Here is a 24,068-nt window from a genome sequence, read left to right as displayed (position 1 = left end):
AGGTCATTCCAATATTTTTTATCACACTAAATAAAGGTTGTGACGAAACCAAAATAAACAACAACAAAAATGAGTGGAGCAAAGGTCCCCAGGTTATCTGAAGGTTATTCCAATATTTTATCAAACTAACATTCAAAAGGTTTTGACGAAAACTAAACAAACTTTCGTTATCATAAATCACTACGGAATGCATTTAGTTTATTACGATAAGGTAACTATTCCGCTCCAGGACGTAAAGTGGCGCACAACTACAGACGCTTGTCTTTTCACGTTGAATCCAGTGAAGAATACAAGAAGACGTGACGTCACGTCAGTTGCGATTCAAATTTTACCGCTCACTGGCAGAGAGACGACTGTCATTTATTGTTATACGTCAATTTTATATTTAGTTTATCGACGGGGTTGTGCGTTAATACGGTACAACGATGTCTTGTCGAAGAAGGTAAGTGTGTACGTTATACGTGGAGACTGTTAAACATGCATTTTGGAAATCCAGCTAGTTGTATTGAAGCTTTAAAAACGTTTTTGGTGTTCATATAACTTAAATTGATAGTTTAGCCAAAAATATATAAAAATAATAATAATAGCAGTAATAAACATTCTGTCATCATTTGCTCACACTCATGTTGTTCCAAAACTGTATAACATTCTTGTGTTAAACACAAAATGAGATCATTCACTTTCATTGTTTTGCAAAAAGATAAAAATGAAAGTGAATTGAAACTGAGGCTGTCAGTACAGAACCTCAAAATCCTTCGATATTCATTTAATCTCATTTATTTGCTTTTGTTTTCATGAGCAGTGAGGCTCTGGCATTCTCTCTTGTGACTGAGATCAATCATGCGATGGCCAGGCTTGTAGACATATGGGACAGCATTGGCATCATGGAAGAACAAAGAGTGGAGCGAATGCAAACTGTTAAAAAGCATATAGATGTAAGTTATGCCTTTCCATACATCACATCCCTCACATATTTATGTTTTATACTTAATCTTAATTATACATGTTCTCTAGGGGCTTTTACATTCCATGATCATGGAGGAAGAGACCTTAAGACATCGCATTAGAACCGATATCATTTCTTCCCAGAAACAATTGGATACCCTGTGCTTGGAACTGACAGTGGAGCCGTACAAAGTAAAAGCTGTGAAATATTCTGATGGGTGATTTTGGATTCAGCCAAAGACTTTATTCGTTCATTTATTGAAAAAGTTTTTAAATGAAAAAGTTACTAAATATTACAAAAGATATAGTTAAAATTTAGTTACTTTATAATGCTGTGTATTATGTTTAAAAAAACAAAGTCAACACACATCAGGTGTTTTATCTATTCAGGCATGATTCAAATTTTGGTAAATTCTTTTCAGAGAATTTCAAACGTTGTATGCTATTTTATGGTTATCCTGCTATCTTTTATAGTTTGAGGAAGATCTTACAGTTCTACAGTTGGAGAAGAACCTGCGGTGCCATGTGGATTCTCTTCTAAAGGAGAAGAATGAACGTTTGAGTGAGCTGAGCGATTTGAAGAAGCAGGACGAGGAGTTGTGTGTGACTCTTTGCGCTACCCCATACTACATTCCTTCGGGAAGTGTGCCCTCTCGAACCCAGCTGCAGGAACTCCGGGAGCATGTCGAGAAACTCGGCAAAGAAAAAGTATGTTTCCTTTCTCCTTTTGAAAGTGTTTGAACACTCATGAGTTTCTCTCCTGGATTCTTTTGTTATTTTAGCTCTGTGTTTGTAGGAGAGCAGGGTGAAGGTATTCTCTGGGCTCAGGGAGGACATCAGGACTTTAATGGACGAGATGGGACATGAACCAGAGAGCAGTCTGGAACGGGAGTCCATTTGCCCCGACACTGACATTTTTCTGCTCACACATGACAATATCAAAGCCTTGAAACTGCTGCTCAGCCAGGTGCTACACTTTAATTGTTTTATTTAAAAAAGTAGTTTCAGTTTTGAAAATGTAATTATTTTATCTGATTTGGGTGGGTAGAAGTTATGGAAACCATAGCTTCTTGGATAAGCTAGTGGTTCCATATACAGATGGTTATGTACAGAACACCTTTAGCATCTCAGCCAGAGTCCAAAATGAACATGCCAAATGCAAATAAAAATCACTGCAGAGCATATAAAACTGTTATATTTGCTAGGTGATCAATAACTATTATTATTATTATAAAATACAATTTTTTTTATTTTACAGTGCACTAGTATATTACATATATTAACTTATTTAATTTATAATAATAATTAAATTAAATTAAATAATAATTTTAATAATGATTGTTGTTGTAAAGCCTGTGGGGGTATTCCAGAAAGCAGATTATGCAACTTACATGGGTACGTTTACGCTGAGTAAGGGTATAACCTTAACTTTCAGTTCCAAAACCTGAGGTAACAATGTAAGTAGCCATTGCAACTTATTCTCTGAACATAACCTGCTCCGGTTAGTTTTCTACAGAGGTATTCAGCACATGCGTGCCCTATTAATTTTGGAACCTGTGTAGCAAGGTTTGGGTTAATCACGGTGTGTGTCATGGTAAGTTAACCTTGATTTCTGGAATACCCCCCATTAATTGAATTAATATTTATTCCACACAGCTTAAAATGAAGAAGGAAACCTTGGTTTCAGCTCGTGACAAACTCAAAGAGCGAGCTACGAGCCTGTGGAATCGTCTGAGTTGTCCTGAGCCGGAAGGCGAGGTGTTCCGAGAGGCTGCGATGAGCACTCTCTCTGATGATATCAGGCGGGTAAGAGCTTTTCCATCTGAACCACAGGATGTCATTTCAGAGCACTAGAACCCTGTTGTAGATCTTAACTCTCCTTGTGGTTTACCAACCAATGCTAATGGCGTGCATTTCCTCTTCCAGTGGCGGGGCTGTGTGGAAAATCTGGAGAAACTGCAAATGGCTCGACTTGAGGAGGTGGTTGATAAGGTCCGACAGGAGATTTTGATTCTATGGGACAAATGCATGTGTGGACCAGAACAGAGAGAGCCATTCAATGTTCACTTCTGTGATAGTAAGTTACCCAAAACTTAAAGCAGTCAAGTCATTTAAATATATTTATTGGGATAGTTCACCCAAAAATGAAAATTCTGTCATCATTTACTCACCCTCAAGTTGTTCCAAACCTGTATGAATTTATTGCTTCTGCTAAACACAAAATAAGATATTATGAAGAATATCAGTAACCGAGGAAAGAAATCCATACAAGTTTGGAACAACATGAGGGTGAGTAAATTGACAAAACTTTCAATTTTGGATGACATATCCCTTTAAAGGTACACTATTAAATGAATATGACCCTTTACAATAGATAATTACAATGAACTCTGTCAGTGAGTATCTGTTGGATCAAATCCCTTACTCACCTGGTGAATAATAATAATAAGAATAATGGCATCTTCGTGTCGCTTTTACAACATTTCAGATCCCTCTGTTGTCGCCATCTCCGGAAGGAAAGCTAAGGCAATGTTGCTTCTCGTTTAATTAATCTTTTTGCCAGCAGACTCTCCTCTGCTCTGCATTTTATTTTTTATTTTTTTTAAATGGGTGATTCTGTGGAGGTGGAGAAGGTTTAGCATGCTCCATGTCAACCTTTCTCGCTCGTTGTGACAACTAACCCATGCCACTCCCACACCATACACGCATCAAAGTAACCGGAGCAATTTTTTTCTGTTTACGGATATGATTAGAGGCGCACAGGCAAGCGACACACGTACGCAATTTCCCGCCTGTTCTAAAATATTAACACTTACAGGTCCTTCTCAAAAAATTAGCATATTGCTAAAGTTCATTATTTTCCATAATGTAATGATAAAAATTAAACTTTCATATATTTTAGATTCATTGCACACCAACTGAAATATTTCAGGTCTTTTATTGTTTTAATACTGATGATTTTGGCATACAGTTCATGAAAACCCAAAATTCCTATCTCAAAAAATTAGCATATTTCATCCGACCAATAAAATAAGTGTTTTTAATACAAAAAAAGTCAACCTTCAAAAAATTATGTTCAGTTATGCACTCAATACTTGGTCGGCTTTCCCGCTATAGCTTCGCGTCATATGACGTAGGCCGAGGTAAATAAAAGAGCTCGCGGTCAGCTTTCTCATTGTTGGGTGTTGGTGTAGTTAGAGCAGTATTGAGAGAGAAAGTTTTAGCTCGAGTTTTAGAGAAGCCATAATGGTAAATTATTGTCTTTGTGCTAGTTGCACGAATTTCAGCCTGTCAGGACATCGTGTCCATCATTTTCCTTCTAGGAAAAACAAGGCTTTTCGGTCTTGGGTGCGTTTTGTGCAGGTGAAGAGAGCAGACTTCCATCGTCTGGTACCACACACTCGGTCGTTTGTGGCGCACATTTCACTCCAGAGAATTATCGACCTTGAGATTTGATGGAGTCTCGGATTTCGGAGTAAGGACCACGTGAGGCTGATTACTGATGCTGTTCCCTCGGTGCACTCGATGGAATTTTGGCGCTTCCTAATCTGCCCCTCTCCTGCAGGCAAAACCGCATACTGGAGTTTTATACAGATATGACTGTTATGGCGCTTTTCCACTGCATGGTACGGTACGACTCTTTTTAAATGATATCACTAACTGCAGTTGAAAAGCAAACCGAGCTTAAGCTGAGTCGTACCACGCAGTGGAAAAGCGAAGCGAGCAGAACCGTACTGAGCCGTACCATACAGTGGAAAAGCGCCATTAGACTGTTGCTATTGTAGCTTAGGTATTGTCATTATTAATTTGTTGTTATGGCATGGTATTTAGTCAATGTAGATAGTGCTAACCAGCTTGGATGGACTGCATAATCACTGTCAGCGTAGAATATGAGAAGACAAAACGTTGCTGGCTTAAATTAAGAAAACCTAAATGGATGTTTAATCAACAACAAGGTCGAACGTATGTTTGCTAAAGTGGATTTATTGCAAAACACCAAGGTACTAGCCATACAGTAGATGAACCAGCATTAGCCACGGTGCTAACTTACATGAACTCACCAAGTCACTTGCCCTATTCGCCACTGGTTTTCTTGACACCACAACTCTATTTCTCTCCTCTGCCCATTGTTCCTCCCCCTGACTACTATCTCGCCTAGGAGGCTCATAATTGTGGGCCAACTTAAGCATGTTCGTCCACATCGGAGAACTCTGTTTCTTCATTCGAATCCATTGTAATCTGAGCTTGAACATGACCAGACTCCCTCGCCGATCGTCACTTCCGGTTAGTGCTTTACAGACGCGGAAGTTATTTTATCACAATTTATCTCAAAATATCGTTAATGGCTAAATGTATATTACTTCAGTTAAGAAAATCTAGTTGTTCTATCATCAACATACACTATGCCAGGGGTGGCGAACCCGCGGCTCGCGAGCCGCGTGCGGCTCTTTGACTGCTTTTTTGCGGCTCGGTTCAGTCATGTTATAGCTATCGCTTTTCATTCACCTTTTTTAGAATTTCTAAATTTTATTTAAAAATAAATAGGAATGAATTTAAATGTATTTTCTGAATGTAATTTTACTTTTTAAAATAATACATTATTCATATTTTTTTTTTTTTTTTAACAGAACCTCAACTCTCGCGTAATTTAACGTGGCTAGCCTATTGTTTACTGACAGGAGCTGCCGCTGTCAGGTTAACGTGAAGTAGGCCTACGTTAGTAGGAATTATCATGGCAGAATCAAAGAAGCATACAGCTAAGCGCAAATATGAAGATGAGCACAGAACATTTTTATCTGAATGGGAGGATTTATATTTTTTTGTTGAACGAAATGGAAAACCATTCTGCTTGATATGCCAGACGTCGTTGTCGCATTTTAAGGCTTCAAATCTTGAGCGCCATTTCACATCACTCCATTCTACGGTGGCCCGGGAATTTCCCAAAGGCAGTGAACTTCGCAAGCACAAGGTAAACACTTTGAAACGTCAGACAGAGAAGCAAAGTCAGCTTTTTCGGAAATTTACCAAGCATTCAGAGACAGTGACATTAGCGTCATATCAACTGGCATGGAACATTGCTCGTGCAAAAAAACCATATCGTGAAGGGGAATTTCTTAAAAAGTGCCTTAGTGATGTTGTTGCTATTCTTTGTCCCGAAAATGAAAATTTGAAACGTTCAGTAAAGGACCTTCAGCTGTCACGGCACACAGTTGAAGAAAGAATATCGGACATTAACGACTCAGTTGAAAGACATTTATATTCAGATCTTCAGAAGAGCCGGTATTTCAGCATTGCTTTGGATGAGTCTTGCGATGTTCAAGATAAGCCACAGTTGGCGATATTTGTACGATTTGTGTCAGAAGACTGCACAATTAAGGAAGAGCTGCTTGACATTGTGCCCCTTAAAGACAGAACCCGTGGCATCGACCTAAAAGAGACACTGATGGCTGTTGTTGAGAAAGCAGATCTGCAGTTATCAAAGCTAACAGCAATATCCACTGACGGAGCACCAGCCATGTTGGGATCTGGGAAAGGACCTTGTAGGGCTGTGTAAAGCTGATGACCGGTTTCCTGAATTTTGGACATTTCACTGTATTATCCACCAAGAGCACTTGGTGTCTAAAAAGCTGAACTTTGATCACATCATGAAACCTGTGCTGGAAATTGTCAATTTTATACGCACACATGCTCTCAATCACAGGCAGTTCAAAAATCTAATTGCTGAGCTTGATGAAGATCTTCCATCTGATCTGCTTCTTCACTGTGCTGTAAGATGGCTTTCAAGAGGTAATGTGCTTTCTCGTTTTTTTGAGCTTTTAAATCCAGTGAAGCTGTTCCTCGCAGAGAAACATAAGGACTATCCTGAGCTACGTGATCCCCAGTGGATTTCGGACTTGGCTTTTTTGGTCGACATGCTGCATTATCTGAATGGCCTCAATGTGGATCTGCAAGGGAAGTTAAAGATGGTGTCTGACCTGGTGCAGAGTATTTTCACATTTGTCAACAAACTCAAGCTGTTCAAGACTCATCTACAAAAGAGGCAGTTAACACATTTTCCATCCTTGTTGAAGGCAAGTGGACAAGCAGCAGAGGTTGTAAACGGGAGTACTGCACGCTATGCAACACTGCTTGAAAATCTCGAACAGAGTTTTGAGGACAGATTCTCCGGCCTACGCCAAAAAAGACCACAAATTTCATTTCTTATCAACCCATTCACTGCTGAATCAGACTGTTTAAAAGCCCCTTTAGTGGAAGATGAAGCAGCAACTCAGCTTGAAATGATTGAACTTTCTGAGGATGACAGACTTAAAAGTGTTCTGAGGGAAGGAACCGTGGAGTTTTGGAAGATTGTGCCGAATGAGAGATATCCCAATGTCAAACAGGCTGCAGTCAAACTACTGTCAATGTTTGGGTCAACTTACATGTGTGAATCACTTTTTTCAACACTGAAACAAGTGAAATCAAAGCATCGCTCTGTCCTGACTGACACGCATGTGAAAGAATTACTACGAGTAGCCACAACTGAATACAAGCCAGACTTAACAAAGATTGTGGAAACCAAGGAGTGCCAGGTGTCCCACTGAGTCATGTAACCTTTTAGGTAGGCTGATACTATGACAAACATTGACAAACATTAAAATCCATGAACAATTGTGTGATATGTAATTAGTAATTGTAATAAGTAATACATTTTAATGTTATTGTTAGACACATCTGTTGTGTGGCTCTTTGCAGTGATGAGGGATTTTTTTTTGGCTCATCATGCTGAACAGGTTCGCCACCCCTGCACTATGCTATATAGGGGTGTCCAACCTGCATGTTGCTCTTTAAGCTCATCCAGAGTGTTGGGTCTTGCGTCTCTCAACTTTCTCTTCACAATATCCCACAGATTCTCTATGGGGTTCAGGTCAGGAGAGTTGGCAGGCCAATTGAGCACAGTAATACCATTGGTCAGTAAACCATTTACCAGTGGTTTTGGCACTGTGAGCAGGTGCCAGGTCGTGCTGAAAAATGAAATCTTCATCTCCATAAAACTTTTCAGCAGATGGAAGCATGAAGTGCTCCAAAATCTCCTGATAGCTAGCTGCATTGACCCTGCCCTTGATAAAACACAGTGGACCAACACCAGCAGCTGACATGGCACCCCAGACCATCACTGACTGTGGGTACTTGACACTGGGCTTCAGGCATTTTGGCATTTCCTTCTCCCCAGTCTTCCTCCAGACTCTGGCACCTTGATTTCGAATGACATGCAAAATTTGCTTTCATCTGAAAAAAGTACTTTGGACCACTGAGCAACAGTCCAGTGCTGCTTCTCTGTAGCCCAGGTCAGGCGCTTCTGCCGCTGTTTCTGGTTCAAAAGTGGCTTGACCTGGGGAATGCGGCACCTGTAGCCCACTTCCTGCACACGCCTGTGCACGGTGGCTCTGGATGTTTCTACTCGAGACTCAGTCCACTGCTTCCGCAGGTCCCCCAAGGTCTGGAATCGGTCCTTCTCCACAATCTTCCTCAGGGTCCGGTCACCTCTTCTTGTTGTGCAGTGTTTTTTGCCACACTTTTTCCTTCCCACAGACTTCCCACTGAGGTGCCTTGATACAGCACTCTGGGAACAGCCTATTTGTTCAGAAATTTCTTTCTGTGTCTTACCCTCTTGCTTGAGGGTGTCAATGATGGCCTTCTGGACAGCAGTCAGGTCAACAGTCTTACCCATGATTGTGGTTTAGAGTAATGAAACAGGCTGGGAGTTTTTAAAAGCCTCAGGAATCTTTTGAAGGTGTTTGAAGTTAATTAGTTGATTCGGATGATTAGGTTAATAGCTCATTTAGAGACCCTTTTCATGATATGCTAATTTTTTGAGATAGGAATTTTGTTTTCTTGTTCAGTGTTCAGTTTTCTTTTCTTGGGTTTTCGTGAGCTGTATGCCAAAATCATCAGTATTAAAACAATAAAAGACCTGAAATATTTCAGTTGGTGTGCAATGAATCTAAAATATATGAAAGTTTAATTTTTATCATTACATTATGGAAAATAATGAACCTTATCACAATATGTTAATTTTTTTAGAAGGACCTGTATAATAGGTGACCGCTTACCATAGTAAATCAAGGTAAGACACATTTTTTTGGAGGAAGGATTGATGATTTATTGACTCAATATTTAAATTGTTATTTTTGAACAAGAAAGTAACATTAGTTTAGCTTTAATTCCTTTAAAGGTTTTCTCAGCAAAATAATTTTAATTCATTACCATTTTATGGAAATAGTTTAAATATTGTAAAGATTACCAACCCTATTTAAAATCTTTAAATTCAAAGATCCGATAAAAATTTACTCCTTGCTAATGGAAAAGGGCTTTAACTTCATTCTGGTTGAGCAGATCACTACACCGAGGAACTGCTGTCCCTCCATGACACGGAGCTGCTGAGAATGATGGCTTTCTATGAGGCAGCACAACCCATACTGGAGGACCTAGAGAAATGGAAGAGGAACTGGGCTCTCTTTCAAGAGTTTGAGGTTCTCTCTAGTCCCATACTTCAACGTCCAGTCAACTCAACCTTATGTGGTTTCACACGTCATTTTGTTCTATACGTTTCACTTACCAGAGAAAGGCTGCGGATCCAAATCGCTTTAGTAACAGAGGAGGGTCTCTGCTCAAAGAGAGTAAGGACAGGGCCAAAGTGCAGAAACTACTCCCAAAGGTACTTAAAAAAAAATCCTGTTTTGCAACCTCAATAATGATTTTAATTTTGGGGTGACCTATTCCTATTGTAAACAAGTTGTGGCTGTGAACAAAAAAAAAATTGTCAATTTACCTGTGTATTTCTACACATACAGCTGGAAGAAGAGTTGAAAGGCCATGTGGAAGAATGGGAAAAGAATAAGGGATCTTTCTTCCTTGTGCAAGGTCAAAGGATCATGGATTTCATCTCCAGCCAGTGGGAAGAGCATCGCTTGCTGAAAGATAAGGAGAAGAATGAACGGGCGAGTTTCACTTTATGGGTTTAAAATATCAGATGCTGTGCAATTTAGTGTTACATACTTAAGTGACATATCTTACCCTGATATATTTACATACTGTCTTTTTTGTTCAGGATTTTTTTTAGCTTTATTACACTAACCTGGATGATTCTTGCTTCTTGCTTTCCAGATGACAAAGAAAACCGAAATCTCTCAGTTTAAAACTCCAACAAAGAGACCCCTTGGAGCAACATATACCACCCCTAACAAAATTAAAAAGGTACTCGTTTTCTCACTTAGAATGTTGTGTGCAAAAACAAGCATTTTATCAAAACGCATGTTCCTCTGTCAATTGTTTCAGGCACCCAATCAGCTGGCACCTCGCACTGCCACTGTTAACAGTAGTGGCAGCGGCAGCAGCTGCTCATCCACCACGTTTCTGTGTGTGCCAGGAAGGCCTCAACTCTCGGCCAAGGTAAAAACACCTGATCGGGGCAATCAAAACTCAACTCTGTGATCAAAGCTTTTGGCTTGAGATCAGTCCAAAAGGATTGTGGTTAGACTTATTGGGTTAGTTCTCCCAAAAGCCAAAATTCTGTCATAATTTACTAGCCCTCTTGTTGTTCCAAACCCGTAAGACTTTCGCTCATCTTTGGAACACAAATTAAGATATTTTTGATAAATTTGATAGCTTTCTGTCCCTCCATTGACTGTACATCTACCACTTTGATGCTTCAAAAAGTTAATTAAGAGATCGTAAAACTAATCCATATGAATTGAGCGGTTTAGTCCAAATTTACTGAGACATGATCGCTTTATATGAACAGATTGAACTTTTATTCACATAAACATTGATCAGCAAACATAAACAGAAGCTCAACCAAACCTGCTTGACCCACGAGAACAAACCTCTTGTGGAATCTCAATCGTGCTGCGCGTAACACACGAGAATGAACCTCATTGGTTCTTGCTGAAGCTCAAACGTGCTGTGTATCACAAGAATAAACCTCATTGGTTCTCGCACGTCAGGCGAACATGCTTTAGCTTCCATTTCCCACAACTGATGTGTGAGTTGATGAATGTTTATATGTGAATAAAAGCCTAAATTCGTCATATAAAGCGATCGTGTCTCTTCAGAAAATTTGGACTAAACCACTCAATTCATATGGACTAGTTTTACGATCTCTTTATTAACATTTTTAAGCATCAAAGTGGTAGTTGTATAGCTGTCTATGGAGGGACAGAAATCGCTGATTTCATCAAAAAGATCTTCATTTGTGTTCCAAAGATGAACAAAAGTCTTACGGGTTTGGAACGACATGAGGATGAGTAAATGACAGGATTTTCATTTTTTGGTGAACTAACCATTTAAGTTCAGTGTTAAAATAGAGATGTTCCCTCAGCTAACACTAGATGACACTGTTGGATCAATAAAAATCAGTACTCTGTAAAACTGTAGGTCAAGTCCCATCTTCTTTAGCATGTTGTTGGTAGCGTCTTTACACTGAAGATCAATGATGCTTCTTGATTTTTGTGTGGTTTTTTCTTTGGTCTAACAGAGGAGCAAGACAACAGAGGCCAGCTCTGCCCCACGCGTGCCGCTGCAGGACTTCAACAGTGACAAGAAACTGGTTCCAATGAGCTACTCAGCCTTTACAGTAAGACCAATCACTCGGTTCTAGACCACTTCCCCGGATGTATATTAACTCCAAATGGAGCATCAGTGATATGAAGGATGCTCATTTGTGACCGCTAATTCCCTTGAGAGAGATCATTAACATTTAAAGACCCACACATAATGATTCAGTGTTCAGCTCGTAAAAATTTGTTAACAAATGTGTCGTCTTGTTTCCCTTTACAGAGCGAGCTCTCCAAGAAAGCCAACAGTGATGCTGTTTTCAATTCCACCGTTAGAGACATGCTTTGAATGAACTGTCAGTATTGTTTTTTTCTTATTTATTTTTTATGAGGTTTAGGTCACAAATAATCATGTCAAGATTGGAAACTGTTCAGGATAAAACGATTCTCAGGTGTTTGCTTTATTTACATTTTACCAGTGCAGTGACTTTCCAACTACTTACTTTAATTTGTTTTAAAAGGCACACTTATATATATTTTTATATTGCTTTGACATTGTTTACCTACTTAGTTGGATTGTGTATATATTAGCTCATAAAAGGTCAGTCATTTCCTTGTGTATATACAGCACTTTTAATAAAATGCTTCTCTATACATTTGAAATTGAATTATTATTTTTGTTCCAAGTCTTTCTATACTCTGGATTTCTAAAAATTGTGAATATTCCCTGCTGCTCAAAAATTTGGGGTCAGTAAGATTTTATTTTATTTTTTCAAAGAAATTAATACTTTTATTTAGTAATACTTTCATGTATTTGCAAGGATGTATTCAAATGACCAAAAATGAGAGTTCAGACATTTATAATGTTGTTTATTTGAACGTTCTATTCATCAAAGAATCCTAACGAAAAATTTATTTATTTTCACAAAATTAAGCATTACAACTGTTTTCAACATTGATACTTGTAGTAAATCAGCATATTAGATTTTCTAAATGATCATGTGACACTGAAAACTGGGTAAAATGCTGAAAATTCAGCTTTGCTATCACAGAAATAAATCACATTTTAAAATGTATAAAAATAGAAAAGAGCTATTTAAAATGGTAAAAATATTTCACAATATTAGTTTATAATAACAGTATTTTTACTCAAATAAATGCCGCCTTGGTGAGCATAAGAGACTAAAAACATTTTACTGACCCCAAACTTTTATATGGTAATGTATACTGTGAGTGGATATCAACGCAGTGCTTCAGAGATCTTAGCATTATTATTTTTCATCAGATTGATTGACACTGGCAGAGCATAAACATTTGTTGTGTGCCTTAACTTCACATTTGAAATCATCTTCACATTCGTTTTGCAAATGGATAGTCATTTAGATCATTGATGGTCGAATTTGAATTTTTGAGTGGCACTAGATACCTTGACATGCAATTGGCTCATTTGGGCAAAACAAGGTAATTGCCTGATCAAGCTAATGCTTTCAAGGCCATATGAAGCATTACACAATTAAAATTATTCACCATTTAGCTGTCTCCTAGGACCCTCCATCAAGCCGTCTGGAGCACAATGGAAAGAACAATGGCAAATCAATCAAACATATGCTTTTATGTAATGGATGAGAAGTGCAGTAAGATGCAGTACGAGTAACAAAAGTTTTTATGTAGTTTTATGAAACTTTGCTTTTAGATTCATCTTCCAGATACACTGTACATTAAATTCAGTTCGATTACACAATGATACAATAAAAGTACAAATGTCACACAGTGACAAGCCACTGCTTCTTTTCACAGAAGTCAAAACTACATGTACAACATAAATACTTTGATGAATTAAAGAGGGAGTTATCAACTCCTTAGTATTAAAATGAGCGTTTGAGGTTCACTGTATGCAAGAATAACCACATGCTTAATGACAGGCCTCTTTTAACTGTCTGCTTAGAAGTACATGTTTGTCATTGTTAGCCTTTACAGCCAAAGCAGACGTATGGAATCCATGCATGCCGGATCTGGGCGGACACTATGTTGTCTGAGATTGCTCCTAATTTGAAAGATGAGAACTACATAAATGAGCGGTATGATGACAACCCCATATAGCTTGAAAAATATTCAAGGGGATGAAGAAAGATCTCTACCAGTTTTCCTTTTTGTTTCTAACTTTAAATTTCTGGGCAAATTATCTGTTTGCTTTCATCTGATAAAATGTCTGAATGCTAACATCATCATCACACTGTTCTGCCAAATAGGCCTATAAACAATCTTTGATTTGTCATATATCGCTGAAAGCGAAAACCCATCTTGATTTCCTACGTAGGCTGTTGTCTGTATGTTCTCATCAAACAACATTTGTAGACTTTTGAACTCTTGGCTATGATGCACCAACAGACTCCTGTGATTCCAGCTCACTCGACAGAAATCGGTTGGAATTGTTGCTGTATCTTCGGCTTTGAAGAAATGACAATCTGAAGATAAAAAAAAAAAAATTATATTCTGCTTGGCTGGCAAAGAAGCTTTCTTGGAAAAGAAGACAATGCAGTTCAGTGCAAAAAGGGTATGCTATAACGTCAGTGGACAGTGAATAAAAACAGATGTGAACAGGAAAACGAGAAAAGCCAAAAATACAAATCAAAAGTAATGAAAGTAGAGACGGATCAGACCAGTAACAAACTAACCTCAACAACAGATTCTTTGTATATGTATATATATAGTAATAAAGAGCCTTATGGACTGGCTTTGGAATTCCTAAATGTTCCTGTTATGATGTCTCAGTAACTCTTCAGGGAAAAAAGTTGTTCTTGAGCTAAAATACACAGGAAACCATAAAGGATTTGGTCACCTCAGAAATAAAATTTTCTGATAATTTACTCACCTTCACGTCATCCAAGATGTTCATGTCTTTATTTCTTCAGTCAAAAATAATTAAGGTTGTTGAGGAAAACATTCCAGGATTTTTCCCAGCCGAGGAATAAGGGTCTTATCCAACAAAACGATAGGCCTTTTCTAAAAAAAAAAAAAAAAATATATATATATATATATATATATATATATATATATATATATATATATATATATACTTTTTAACCACAAATACTTGTCTTGCACTAGCACTGCGATGCGCCACGAAATCGCAAAAGGCCACGGACGTTCCGGTTCAAAACGGGTAGGGTATAGGGTGAAAAACTTAATTTAATTTTCTCTGTTTCCTTTGTTTTATCTTTTTTTTTTTTTTTGTAAATGGCGTTTGACTTTCTTTGCACGTTCGCTTTGTAAATACTAGTTCGGTACATCTGCCATTAGTCACGCGTGACCTTTCAACGTGATTATGTAATGCTTGCCGCAGCAGCCTAGTGCAAGACGAGCATTTGTGGTTAAAAGTATATGTTTAAAAAAAAAAAAAAATTTATTACTGATCCTGTCGCTAGATAAGACCCTTATTCCTCGGCTGGGGTCGTGTAGAGCCTTTTGAAGCAGCATTGAAACAGCAATTTGGACCTTCAAACCGTTGTACCCGGCTTGTACCCCATTGAAGTCCACTATATGGAGAAAAATCCTGGAATGATTTCCTCAAAAACCTTAATTTCTTTTTGACTGAAGAAATAAAGACATGAACATCTTGGATGAAGTGGGGGTGAGTAAATTATCAGGAAATTTTAACTCTGAAGTGAACTACTCCTTTAATGGGTCCAATAGGCCTACGTTTTAGCTGCTCTTAGATTTGTTTTAGATTTAGAGAAAGTATGGTTATTGGTTTCCCAAAAGGATCTCTCCTAATGGTTTCATAAAAAATGTCAAGCCAACCAGGTATGTCAATCAAAGAGATCCATCAAAGTTCCTCTGACCAAATTTAGACATCCATTAAATCTAATTAAACCTTGATGAAGACTTTTTGCACAATTATGGTGGACATCCATTATTCCATTAAGAGAGCCAAAAAGAAAACTTTCACAATGCTTGAGTTACAGTTGACATTTAGATGACATCTGTGACTAATTATTAACTATACATTTTTTTTCATCCAGAACTCCTAACAGGGGTCTATTTACCTTGATTTTTTTTAATCTTTTGCTAATCTGGAACACATAGGCTATACTCTGTACATTTTTTTAATGTTAGTCTCTTGACCAAAAATAAGTCTTGTTGATCAAAAATACAGTAAAAAAGTAATACTGTGTAATACTATTGTTACAATTTAAAATAACTGTTTTCTATTTGAATATATTTAAAATTATATTTATATTTAACCAGTGAGGTTCATTTAATTTTACATTTTAAAATAACTGATATATGAATAGAATTTTAATTTATTTTAAAATGTGATTTATTCCTGTGATGCAAAGCTGAATTTTCAGCATCATTACTCCAGTCTTCAGTGTCACATGATCCTTCAGAAATGATTCTTATGTTGATTTGATGCTCAAGAAAAATTTTTCTTATTATTATCAATGTTGGACATCAATGCAGCTTAAAACCATGATAAATTATTTTAGGATTCTTTTATGAATAGAAAGAAAAGAAAATACAGCATTTGTTAAGTCTTTTGTAACACTAGAAATGTCTTTAGAATCTCTTTTGATTCATTTAATGTGCACTTGCTGAATACAAGTATTATTTTATTTACTTTTATCCATAAGTATTACATCTTGACTTATGTTGTATACAGTCCACATATCTATATTCTATATTGACACCTGGTTTGTAAAGCCCTTGAAGTTGCAGACATCAAAATTTGATTTCAGTAATCAGACCACAGCTAAAAGCTAAAATAAAATTCTGCCACTGGTTGGCGAATGTTACATCTCCTTATATTCACAGGCCGTGTGGCCTATGTGTTCCTTCAAGTTGTTCGTTTCCATTTGAAGGACTGTAGCTGGTGCTTAGTGATGAAAAAAATAAACCATCATCATGGAGAATCAGAATGTGGGACAGAAACTCTAAAACTAGCACTTGATCTGCAGGTATATATACCATTATACAGCAGGTTTCAGTGAACCTGAGCTCACTGCAGATCTTCCCAGGATGAAACTTTGCAGTCTTTGCACATCCACACATTACCATGCATTTAAGCAGAGCACTCTACGAAAAACTCTTCAGCATGGACAGCACAAGTGTCACATCCCGTTTGTCTTGCATGAACAGGGCTCCACAGGGTTCTGTCCTCAGCATGTTGTTCATTTAACCATGATACTGCACAACAACAGCTGTTTGGTGGAGCGAAACAGCTGAAAGAATGTGTCTTGGGTTCAAGTATGCTAGGGGAGTATAGAGTGATTGACTTGTAAGTTTCACTCGAGCGAATCTTGGCTGAGGGTCGGTAGGGTAAGACTGAGGAATTCTCAGCCTGACTGTCACACAAGCCACAAACACACTACGTTCCTCATCACTTTCTCATCTCTCCAACCAACTTTGCTTCCTTCTTAAAACGGGACCTTTGAGATTTGACCTCTCAGCTTATAACACAAGTCAATGCAAACTTTGGAGGGATAGTTCACACAAAAATGAAAATTCTGTCATTAGGTACTCACCCTCGTGTTCCAATGCTAGTTTGTTTGTTTTTTTTCATGGAAAACAATAAGACAAATCAATAATTTCACACAGGTCATTTTCATACGATAGTAAACACATCAGTCCAGTTCCAATAAGGACAAAAATACACCATCAAATTCCATGAAAGTGGTCCGTATGAATGCTACAATATATTTCAAGTCTTCTGAGGCAATAAGGAATTAACTAAGAAAGGTACAGATATGACATTTAAGTCATTATATACAATATTTTCCTTCTAAGCTGTTACCTTGAGAATCGCTGTGACTGGATCACTGAGTTTTACTTGAACCAAATCAATCCAATTTGTGAAAGGGTTTTAAAAAACATGATGTTGAGATAATGACAGAATTTTCATTTTTGGGCGAATGATCTGTTCTTAAATTTCCTTTGCCAACAAAAATACACATCATTTCATGATCACATGGTTTGGTACAAGGTTCTACAGTGCAATAAGCCAATCAATTTAAATACAGTGGAAATCTTTTGCCTCAGTGATACATTCGCTTTGTAAATGAATTCTGATGTATTAGAAGTAAATGTGTTTGCTTATGATGCCCAAGAAAATGAGATTAACCTTGAATGTCAGAGTGAAATCTGATCAAATTATTCTTATTGAATCAACTGTCAAATATTAAACCTAACATTTACTCATAGAATGCCTTTTAATGTTATGCAGCAGGATTGTTGTACACAATGTGCATACCAAGGGTGGGTTATGTTGTAAAATATGAACATTGCTATGGTCTCCAAATGCATAAAGTTCTGGGAAATTCTCAAGACATACATTGACTTTTTAAGTTATATTGCTGATGAGATGGTCAAACTTTAAGAAGTTCTGTTTAAAAATAACCCTTACATGATTTAGCAGTAGCACTTTGCACTAACTATTATTAAAGGGTTAGTTTACCCAAAAATGAAAATTCTGTCAAATTCCCTCATGTCGTTCCAAACCAGTAAGACATAAAGATATTTTTGATGAAATCCGAGAGCTTTCTGATGAGAATCAAAAAACAAAAGTAACTAGAATTTTCATTTTTGGGTGAACTAACCCTTTAATGTCCCAAAAAAAGCAATAAACCCTTTAGGTCAACAGGCATGTCTTGAAACCTTTTTTCATGCCGTTCTCATGAGCTGTTCTATAATAAGACTGAGATGGATAAAATCAGTAATCCAGTTCAGATGAGTTTCCCCTTTTATGAGCTATTATACTCCTAATGTCCAATAATTCTCCCCATAGCCAAAACAGATTCCTACCAGGCTTTGAAAACTTTGTAAAAACTTTTGTATAAATAAAAAAAAAGCAGCCTGTCTGTCTCAAGGCTTTCTTCTTTGACTGATCTCTGTCCTCTTCTTGTTTCTATCTTTAGCTAGCTATCCAAAAATCTTTCAACATTCCCAGATAAGAAGAGAAAAGAAAGATGAGGGTGGAAAAGATAAGATAAAAGACAAGTGGAGAAAAATATAGGCTACTTATATTTAGGCGGCTCACTGGAATTTTCAATTCTGATTGGTCATCTGATATTTCTGCTCTTCTAATACCGCAGTCACTTTAGCAAAACTTCTGAAGAATTTTGGGGGCAAAGAAGGTCCATTGTTAATAGTGTAGCGATGCATTAAGCACCCCATACACACTCGCATACACACGCGCTGTAGACACAACCCAAAGCGAAGGTGTTATAGCATTGCCAGCGGCACTGAGCAAAGTTTTGCCACTATCCACCTTAGCATTGCTCAGCTAATTTCAAGGGCGAAATCCAGTCATTCCAATTGGAATTCGCACAACTGGGAGTTTTGCACGAGGGCAAAAAAGTTCCCAAGCAGATACAGCTGATGTTCAAGTTGGTCACACGAATTTGGTTTGAAAGTGACTTCTGTGTAAGCAGTGCATCATATTAACAATGGTCCTTTTCTTGCTCACTTGCTAATGTGACTGCACCTAAATTCAAACCTTACTATTCTCAGCGTAACTAATAATTCATGTCTTCCGTTCCTCTTCTGCATCCTAATTACCCCAGCAGGGTTTATTTTGTGATAATGACCGGCTGACTGTACATTAAGCAACACTATCCTCTATTATTTGTAGATAGCCTATTGATTGGGAATCGTATATAGGAGAATTAAATCCAATAAGTAACTGCAAAAACCAATTAGTGCCAGAGAAGAGGAACATCCCGTAACATCACTCAACCTTCTCCTTTTAGAGTAATTAAGTCTGAATGTAGTAATTAGTCTGTAACTCTGCCTGACATATAAATCACACATTTAACATTATCCCTGGTTCTTTCTTCTGTACTTCCTCATCGTTGTAAGTAATTTCATGGTTTTTAGTTTTTAATAATCTTTTTGGCATAGGATAATAATGATTCCAATCAAAGTGTGACTTGAAACTGAGTACACAAGTTTACTTTCACAGCAAACCGCATTGTTCTAACTGTGAACTTTGCTAAAGATGAAACAGGCAGTACGGCTGGTCAAAAAAAGAGAAAGGTCCAGGGAATGTGATACTGATATATCTAACCAAACAAACCTTCATTTTGATTTCCAAATCAAACATAACATCGAAGTATGATCATTTAAAAAACATCCCTAACATCTGTAACAAATCAATCATAAGAGGATACGGATTTCAGAATCTATCAGGCATTGAGTAATCCGTGCACATTCTGCATGGGAAAGAAATGATACAAAACTACATTTTTTCAATACTGTCATTGAAAATTACAAAAGAGGCCATACTGAAATTCTGCCTGGCCAAATCTTTTGCACTTTTATGTTTAAATAATCATCCCTGACAATTTGGATCTATAGGTTCAAAACCAGCGGTACACAAACCCTCTGGACTGCCCTTGACATTAAAACAAGAAAAACATAAATGTCAAACAAAGATTTTTTCGCACGGATACCAGGAAGACAAACCTCTGGGCCCCTGTACAAACTGCAATTAAACCCAGCACTTTCAAATCTAAAATAAAAACATATCAATGCTCACAATGAAGAAATTAGACAAAAAATGTGAAATGTCTTGGAAATAAAGTGACAGGGCCAGAAATAGAGAGCGTTAAAAAAACAGCGTGACTCCCTGTCAACATTTTTTAAAACCATGGGGAAAATGATTTAAAATAGTTATGCATGCAAGACCCTATCCATTAGTCTGATGACCAGCTCATAGCCTGACCTGACATTAACCTGAAACACAAGGATTTGGTGCAGCTGAGAGGGAAAGTGGTGCAGTTTTGACCAAACATGGAAACATCATCTTTAGCAGTGGATTATAGTGGATACCTTTCTCAAATGCTCAGTCCGAACCTCATTTAGACTTCACTAGAGAAACGGTAAAAATAAAATTTTCAGGTTGTTGCCTATAGCTACCAGTGATTATCTAATTATTTTTACAAACTCAGCTCATTTAACAGTTTTCAGAGTAACAATTAAATTAATAAGTGGTCTTTAAGGCTGGATATCTTTAAAGGGATAGTTCACCCAAAAATTACAATTCTGAAAATCTGAAAACTTTGGAAAGACATTAGGGTGAGGAAAAGAATATATTTTTGACTGTCTAACAATTTAGACAGATTCTCAGTGATGAAAGTCAATCCACGATTCCAGCAATATTCCAGCACATTTTATGATTTGTTATATAAAATCAATTAATTTAAAACTGCAAGCTAATTAGTAATAATAACAAATAAATGCCCTCTTTTAAACATGGAGGTTTGCCCACCATTATTTATATTGGTTGCTAAAACTGCCACTTCTGGAATAAATCTGAAATAAAAACGGCTCCGGCATGCAGAAAAAGCTTGTAAAGTACATTGTAAAATCAATCAAACACATTAACCCATTGCTCCTGTTAACCCACTCCAAGTGTCTGAGATCTTAATGGCAGAAATGAACAGTTATTCAATATTTAAGGCCTTTTCTGCAGAGTTGGCTTCAAAATTGCTGCAGTCACAGGGTGGATGCGTTCTAAAAAATGTGTTGAGACAGGTCTGTCCATCTGTGAATAAAAGTGATGTCAGGGTGCAGGGTCACATCAAATTAAATTTCTATTTTTTGAGCCATTAACCAGACCAAAATCTAATGGGACATTTTCATAGGTATAGCAATAACAACAATGTCCTTAATCTGAGTTAGGACCATAAAACATGTGACCACCTTCATCTCAGCCTCTATTAAAATAAATATCAAGAGAACGCTTATTCCTGAATCACACTCCTTATTAAATTAAAGAGAAGCAAAAAAACATTCTCTAATATGTTTTGGTTTTATTTCTTAGCTTTGTGTTTCACGGCTTTATGGAGGATTTGATTTAACCTTGGCTGAATCTGAACGCTGGGTTCAGAGTTTGAAGTTTACCTTGAAACTTCTCGTTAACATGTACATATCTTTCTGAAAAAGTTTTGGACACAGTCCTGCATTATTATTTCTTTGAAACCCACAAGCTTTTGTGGCACCTGGTTCAGACTGAGCCGAAGGTCCAAAGTTTTGGCTTTTTTTTTCTTTTCTTTTTGGCAACGTTTTTTCAGTCACATCGAGCGAAACGTGAGTCCAAATGCTACTGAGCGGATTCAGAAAGCTCAACTCAAAGCCCTCCACATGAGTAGAGAGCAGACTTGAACCGCATGGCTATAGCGCTAAGCCGCCCAAATGTTCCTCGTTTGGGAGAACGTCACATTCCAGACATACCTCCGAAACGTTTGAGGAAAAAATGTGAAGAATATAAAAAATAAATAAAAAATGAAAGACTGTGATTGACAGATAAGGTTTGCTGGATGGTGGCCATTAGAGAAGTCTCTATGGAAACAGAAGCAGAGAGATCTGTGTTTTCTGACACCTTTTCTGCATCGCCAATCATCAGTCTGATAATGAATAAAGTGGGAAAAATGCAGCATGAAAATACTTCATGCGGGCATCAAGGCTGTAGCTTTCAGACAAAAACCTCACTTCACTTCTCGCTCCATATTTGCTCATGTTGAACAAGGACAGATTCTGTAGCAGCCACTCACAAATAAGACTATAAGTGTAACTCTAAATCCTTATAGTTATAGCACACAAAACACTGAAATAAGCAGGGATGTTGAAGCAATTAAGCGAGCCCAATGTTTACTATTAATTTGGATATAATAATTATCAACGGGACTTTAAATTTCAGAGGGGATTTTTCCTTTAGAAACATCCGCTTAGATAATTTTTGACATATGCTGCCTCAGGAAAACAGGAATTAACTATTTTAGGTGATCAAGCATTTGAAAAAAACAAAAATTTAAATCAAACAGAGTTGAACAAAATGTACTATCTAAATATACCAGGCCATATTAAAATCAAACCTTCTCTTTAGTGGTGTTTTGCTGACCTTATTAATCTTAAAACATAATATTTAGACGCATCCTCAATCTAGCAAACTTGTTATCATGTGACTGAAATGGCAGATAAAATGAAAATTAAAAAAAAAAGTCACCATAAAATCATCCATGTCTCTCCCTCTCTCTCTCTCTCTCTCTCTCTCTCTCTCTCTCTCTCTATATATATATATATATATATATATATAAACATGTTGCTGAATTTATTTTGCTAATGGCATTTATTAAATTAACATCAAATTAGCTACAAATTATTAAATTAACTTTTTACCCCCAAAATGGCAGATGTGGGGTGAGGTGTCAGATGCCTCGGGGTAAGCTGTGTCAGCGACTTAGCAAATATAGTTCTGTCAGCAAATGCAGGAAATACAATTGAAATATTATTACTATTGGTAAATATATTACAAAATGTAAACAGTTAAGTGAATTTAAATATTGTGAATATTAAACTGTTTCCTGAATAATGTACAGCAAAATAGGACTTAAAAGACTTTAAAAAAACACCACATGACTGGGTGTCACAGATACAGAAGGAGACAACACAGGTAAGTGGCGGAATACAGATGTTTATTTGCAGGAATTTGCAGTCAGTTAGTTTGTAGTTAACTTAGCTGGATGAGTAATAGTAAACTTGATGTCTTTACAGATGACTGAACGGGTTGCAGACGTTGAGGAGTAGAGTCGTTGCAGGCAGAAGATGGATACTGGAGAATGGAACAAGGTGAGTAGATAAGTTGAATTGAGTAGATCAGGTAGATCAGGTGAGTTGAGTAGATCAGGTGAGTGTCTATGTGTAGACTAGACCAGACATTAATGGTGAGGAGATTGACAGCTGATATAGGGAGTGCTGATGAGTGATAACAAGGGAAGGGGGACGGCTTGCAGGCCCAGGTAAATGAGGACTGTGTGCATGTGGTGAGCATGAAGGATACTGGGAAGTGTAGTGCTGAGGGTGACTGAGCTGGTGACTGTGACAATACTTCCCCCTCCCGGAAAGCGTAACCTCGCTCAAAATGGATTCCATCCAGGGTGGTAGGATGGGCGTCCTGGAGCGGTGTCAGGTGATAGGGATACCTCCAGAATGGCACCAGCAACCCAGGTAGGCGCTGGCAGCTCATGAAGCCATGGCAGTCCAGATTGCTCCAGGGCCCATGGCAGTGCAGGTAGTTCAGGAAGCCATGGCAGTGGAGATTGCTCCAGGGCCCATGGCGGTGCAGGTAGTTCTGGAAGCCATGGCAGTGCAGATTGCTCCAGGGCCCATGGCAGTGCAGGTAGTTCTGGAAGCCATGGCGGTGCAGGTAGTTCTGGAAGCCATGGCGGTGCAGGTAGTTCAGGAAGTCATGGCAGTGCAGATTGCTCCAGTGTCCGTGGCAGTGCAGGTAGTTATGGAAGCCATGGCAGTGCAGATTGCTCCAGGGCCCATGGCGGTGCAGGTAGTTCAGGAAGCCATGGCAGTGCAGATTGCTCCAGAGCCCATGGCGGTGCAGGTAGTTTTGGAAGCCATGGCAGTGCAGGTAGTTCTGGAAGCCATGGCGGTGCAGGTAGTTCTGGAAGCCATGACAGTGCATGTAGTTCTGGAAGCCATGGCAGTGCAGATTGCTCCAGAGCCCATGGCGGTGCAGGTAGTTCTGGAAGCCATGGCAGTGCAGGTAGTTCAGGAAGCCATGGCAGTGCAGATAGC

General features: G+C 37.9%; 2 protein-coding genes across 3 annotated transcripts in view; one reads left to right on the top strand and one right to left on the bottom strand.

Moving 5' to 3' along the window:
• Positions 1–303: 303 nt before the first annotated feature.
• On the top strand, positions 304–12,134 carry prc2 (protein regulator of cytokinesis 2). Of its 2 annotated transcripts, XM_077232952.1 has the most exons (14): positions 304–442; positions 803–935; positions 1,015–1,137; positions 1,420–1,653; positions 1,742–1,912; positions 2,602–2,751; positions 2,872–3,022; positions 9,322–9,458; positions 9,548–9,643; positions 9,780–9,926; positions 10,093–10,182; positions 10,264–10,377; positions 11,462–11,560; positions 11,764–12,134. In XM_077232952.1, the coding sequence occupies exons 1-14, from the start codon at positions 426–428 to the stop codon at positions 11,827–11,829; spliced, it is 1,728 nt and encodes a 575-aa protein (XP_077089067.1). In that variant the 5' UTR covers positions 304–425; the 3' UTR covers positions 11,830–12,134. The 2 variants fall into 2 exon arrangements, with proteins under 2 accessions (XP_077089067.1, XP_077089068.1); XM_077232953.1 differs by lacking the exon at positions 10,264–10,377 and having other exon boundaries at positions 11,764–11,970.
• A 199-nt stretch (positions 12,135–12,333) lies between these two features.
• LOC143740854 (5-hydroxytryptamine receptor 4) overlaps positions 12,334–24,068 on the bottom strand; it is a 29,784-nt gene continuing 18,049 nt past the window's right edge. Inside the window, exon 7 of the mRNA XM_077232949.1 lies at positions 12,334–13,945. Coding sequence (XP_077089064.1) covers positions 13,852–13,945 — 94 coding nt within the window. The 3' untranslated portion in view covers positions 12,334–13,851. The remainder of the gene's footprint in view (positions 13,946–24,068) is intronic.

Source organism: Siphateles boraxobius, unplaced genomic scaffold (assembly GCF_051911475.1).
Source record: "Siphateles boraxobius isolate OS27281-9 unplaced genomic scaffold, OSU_SipBor_1 18, whole genome shotgun sequence".
Taxonomy (NCBI): domain Eukaryota; kingdom Metazoa; phylum Chordata; class Actinopteri; order Cypriniformes; family Leuciscidae; genus Siphateles; species Siphateles boraxobius.
This window is presented reverse-complemented; position numbering and strand designations above follow the sequence as displayed.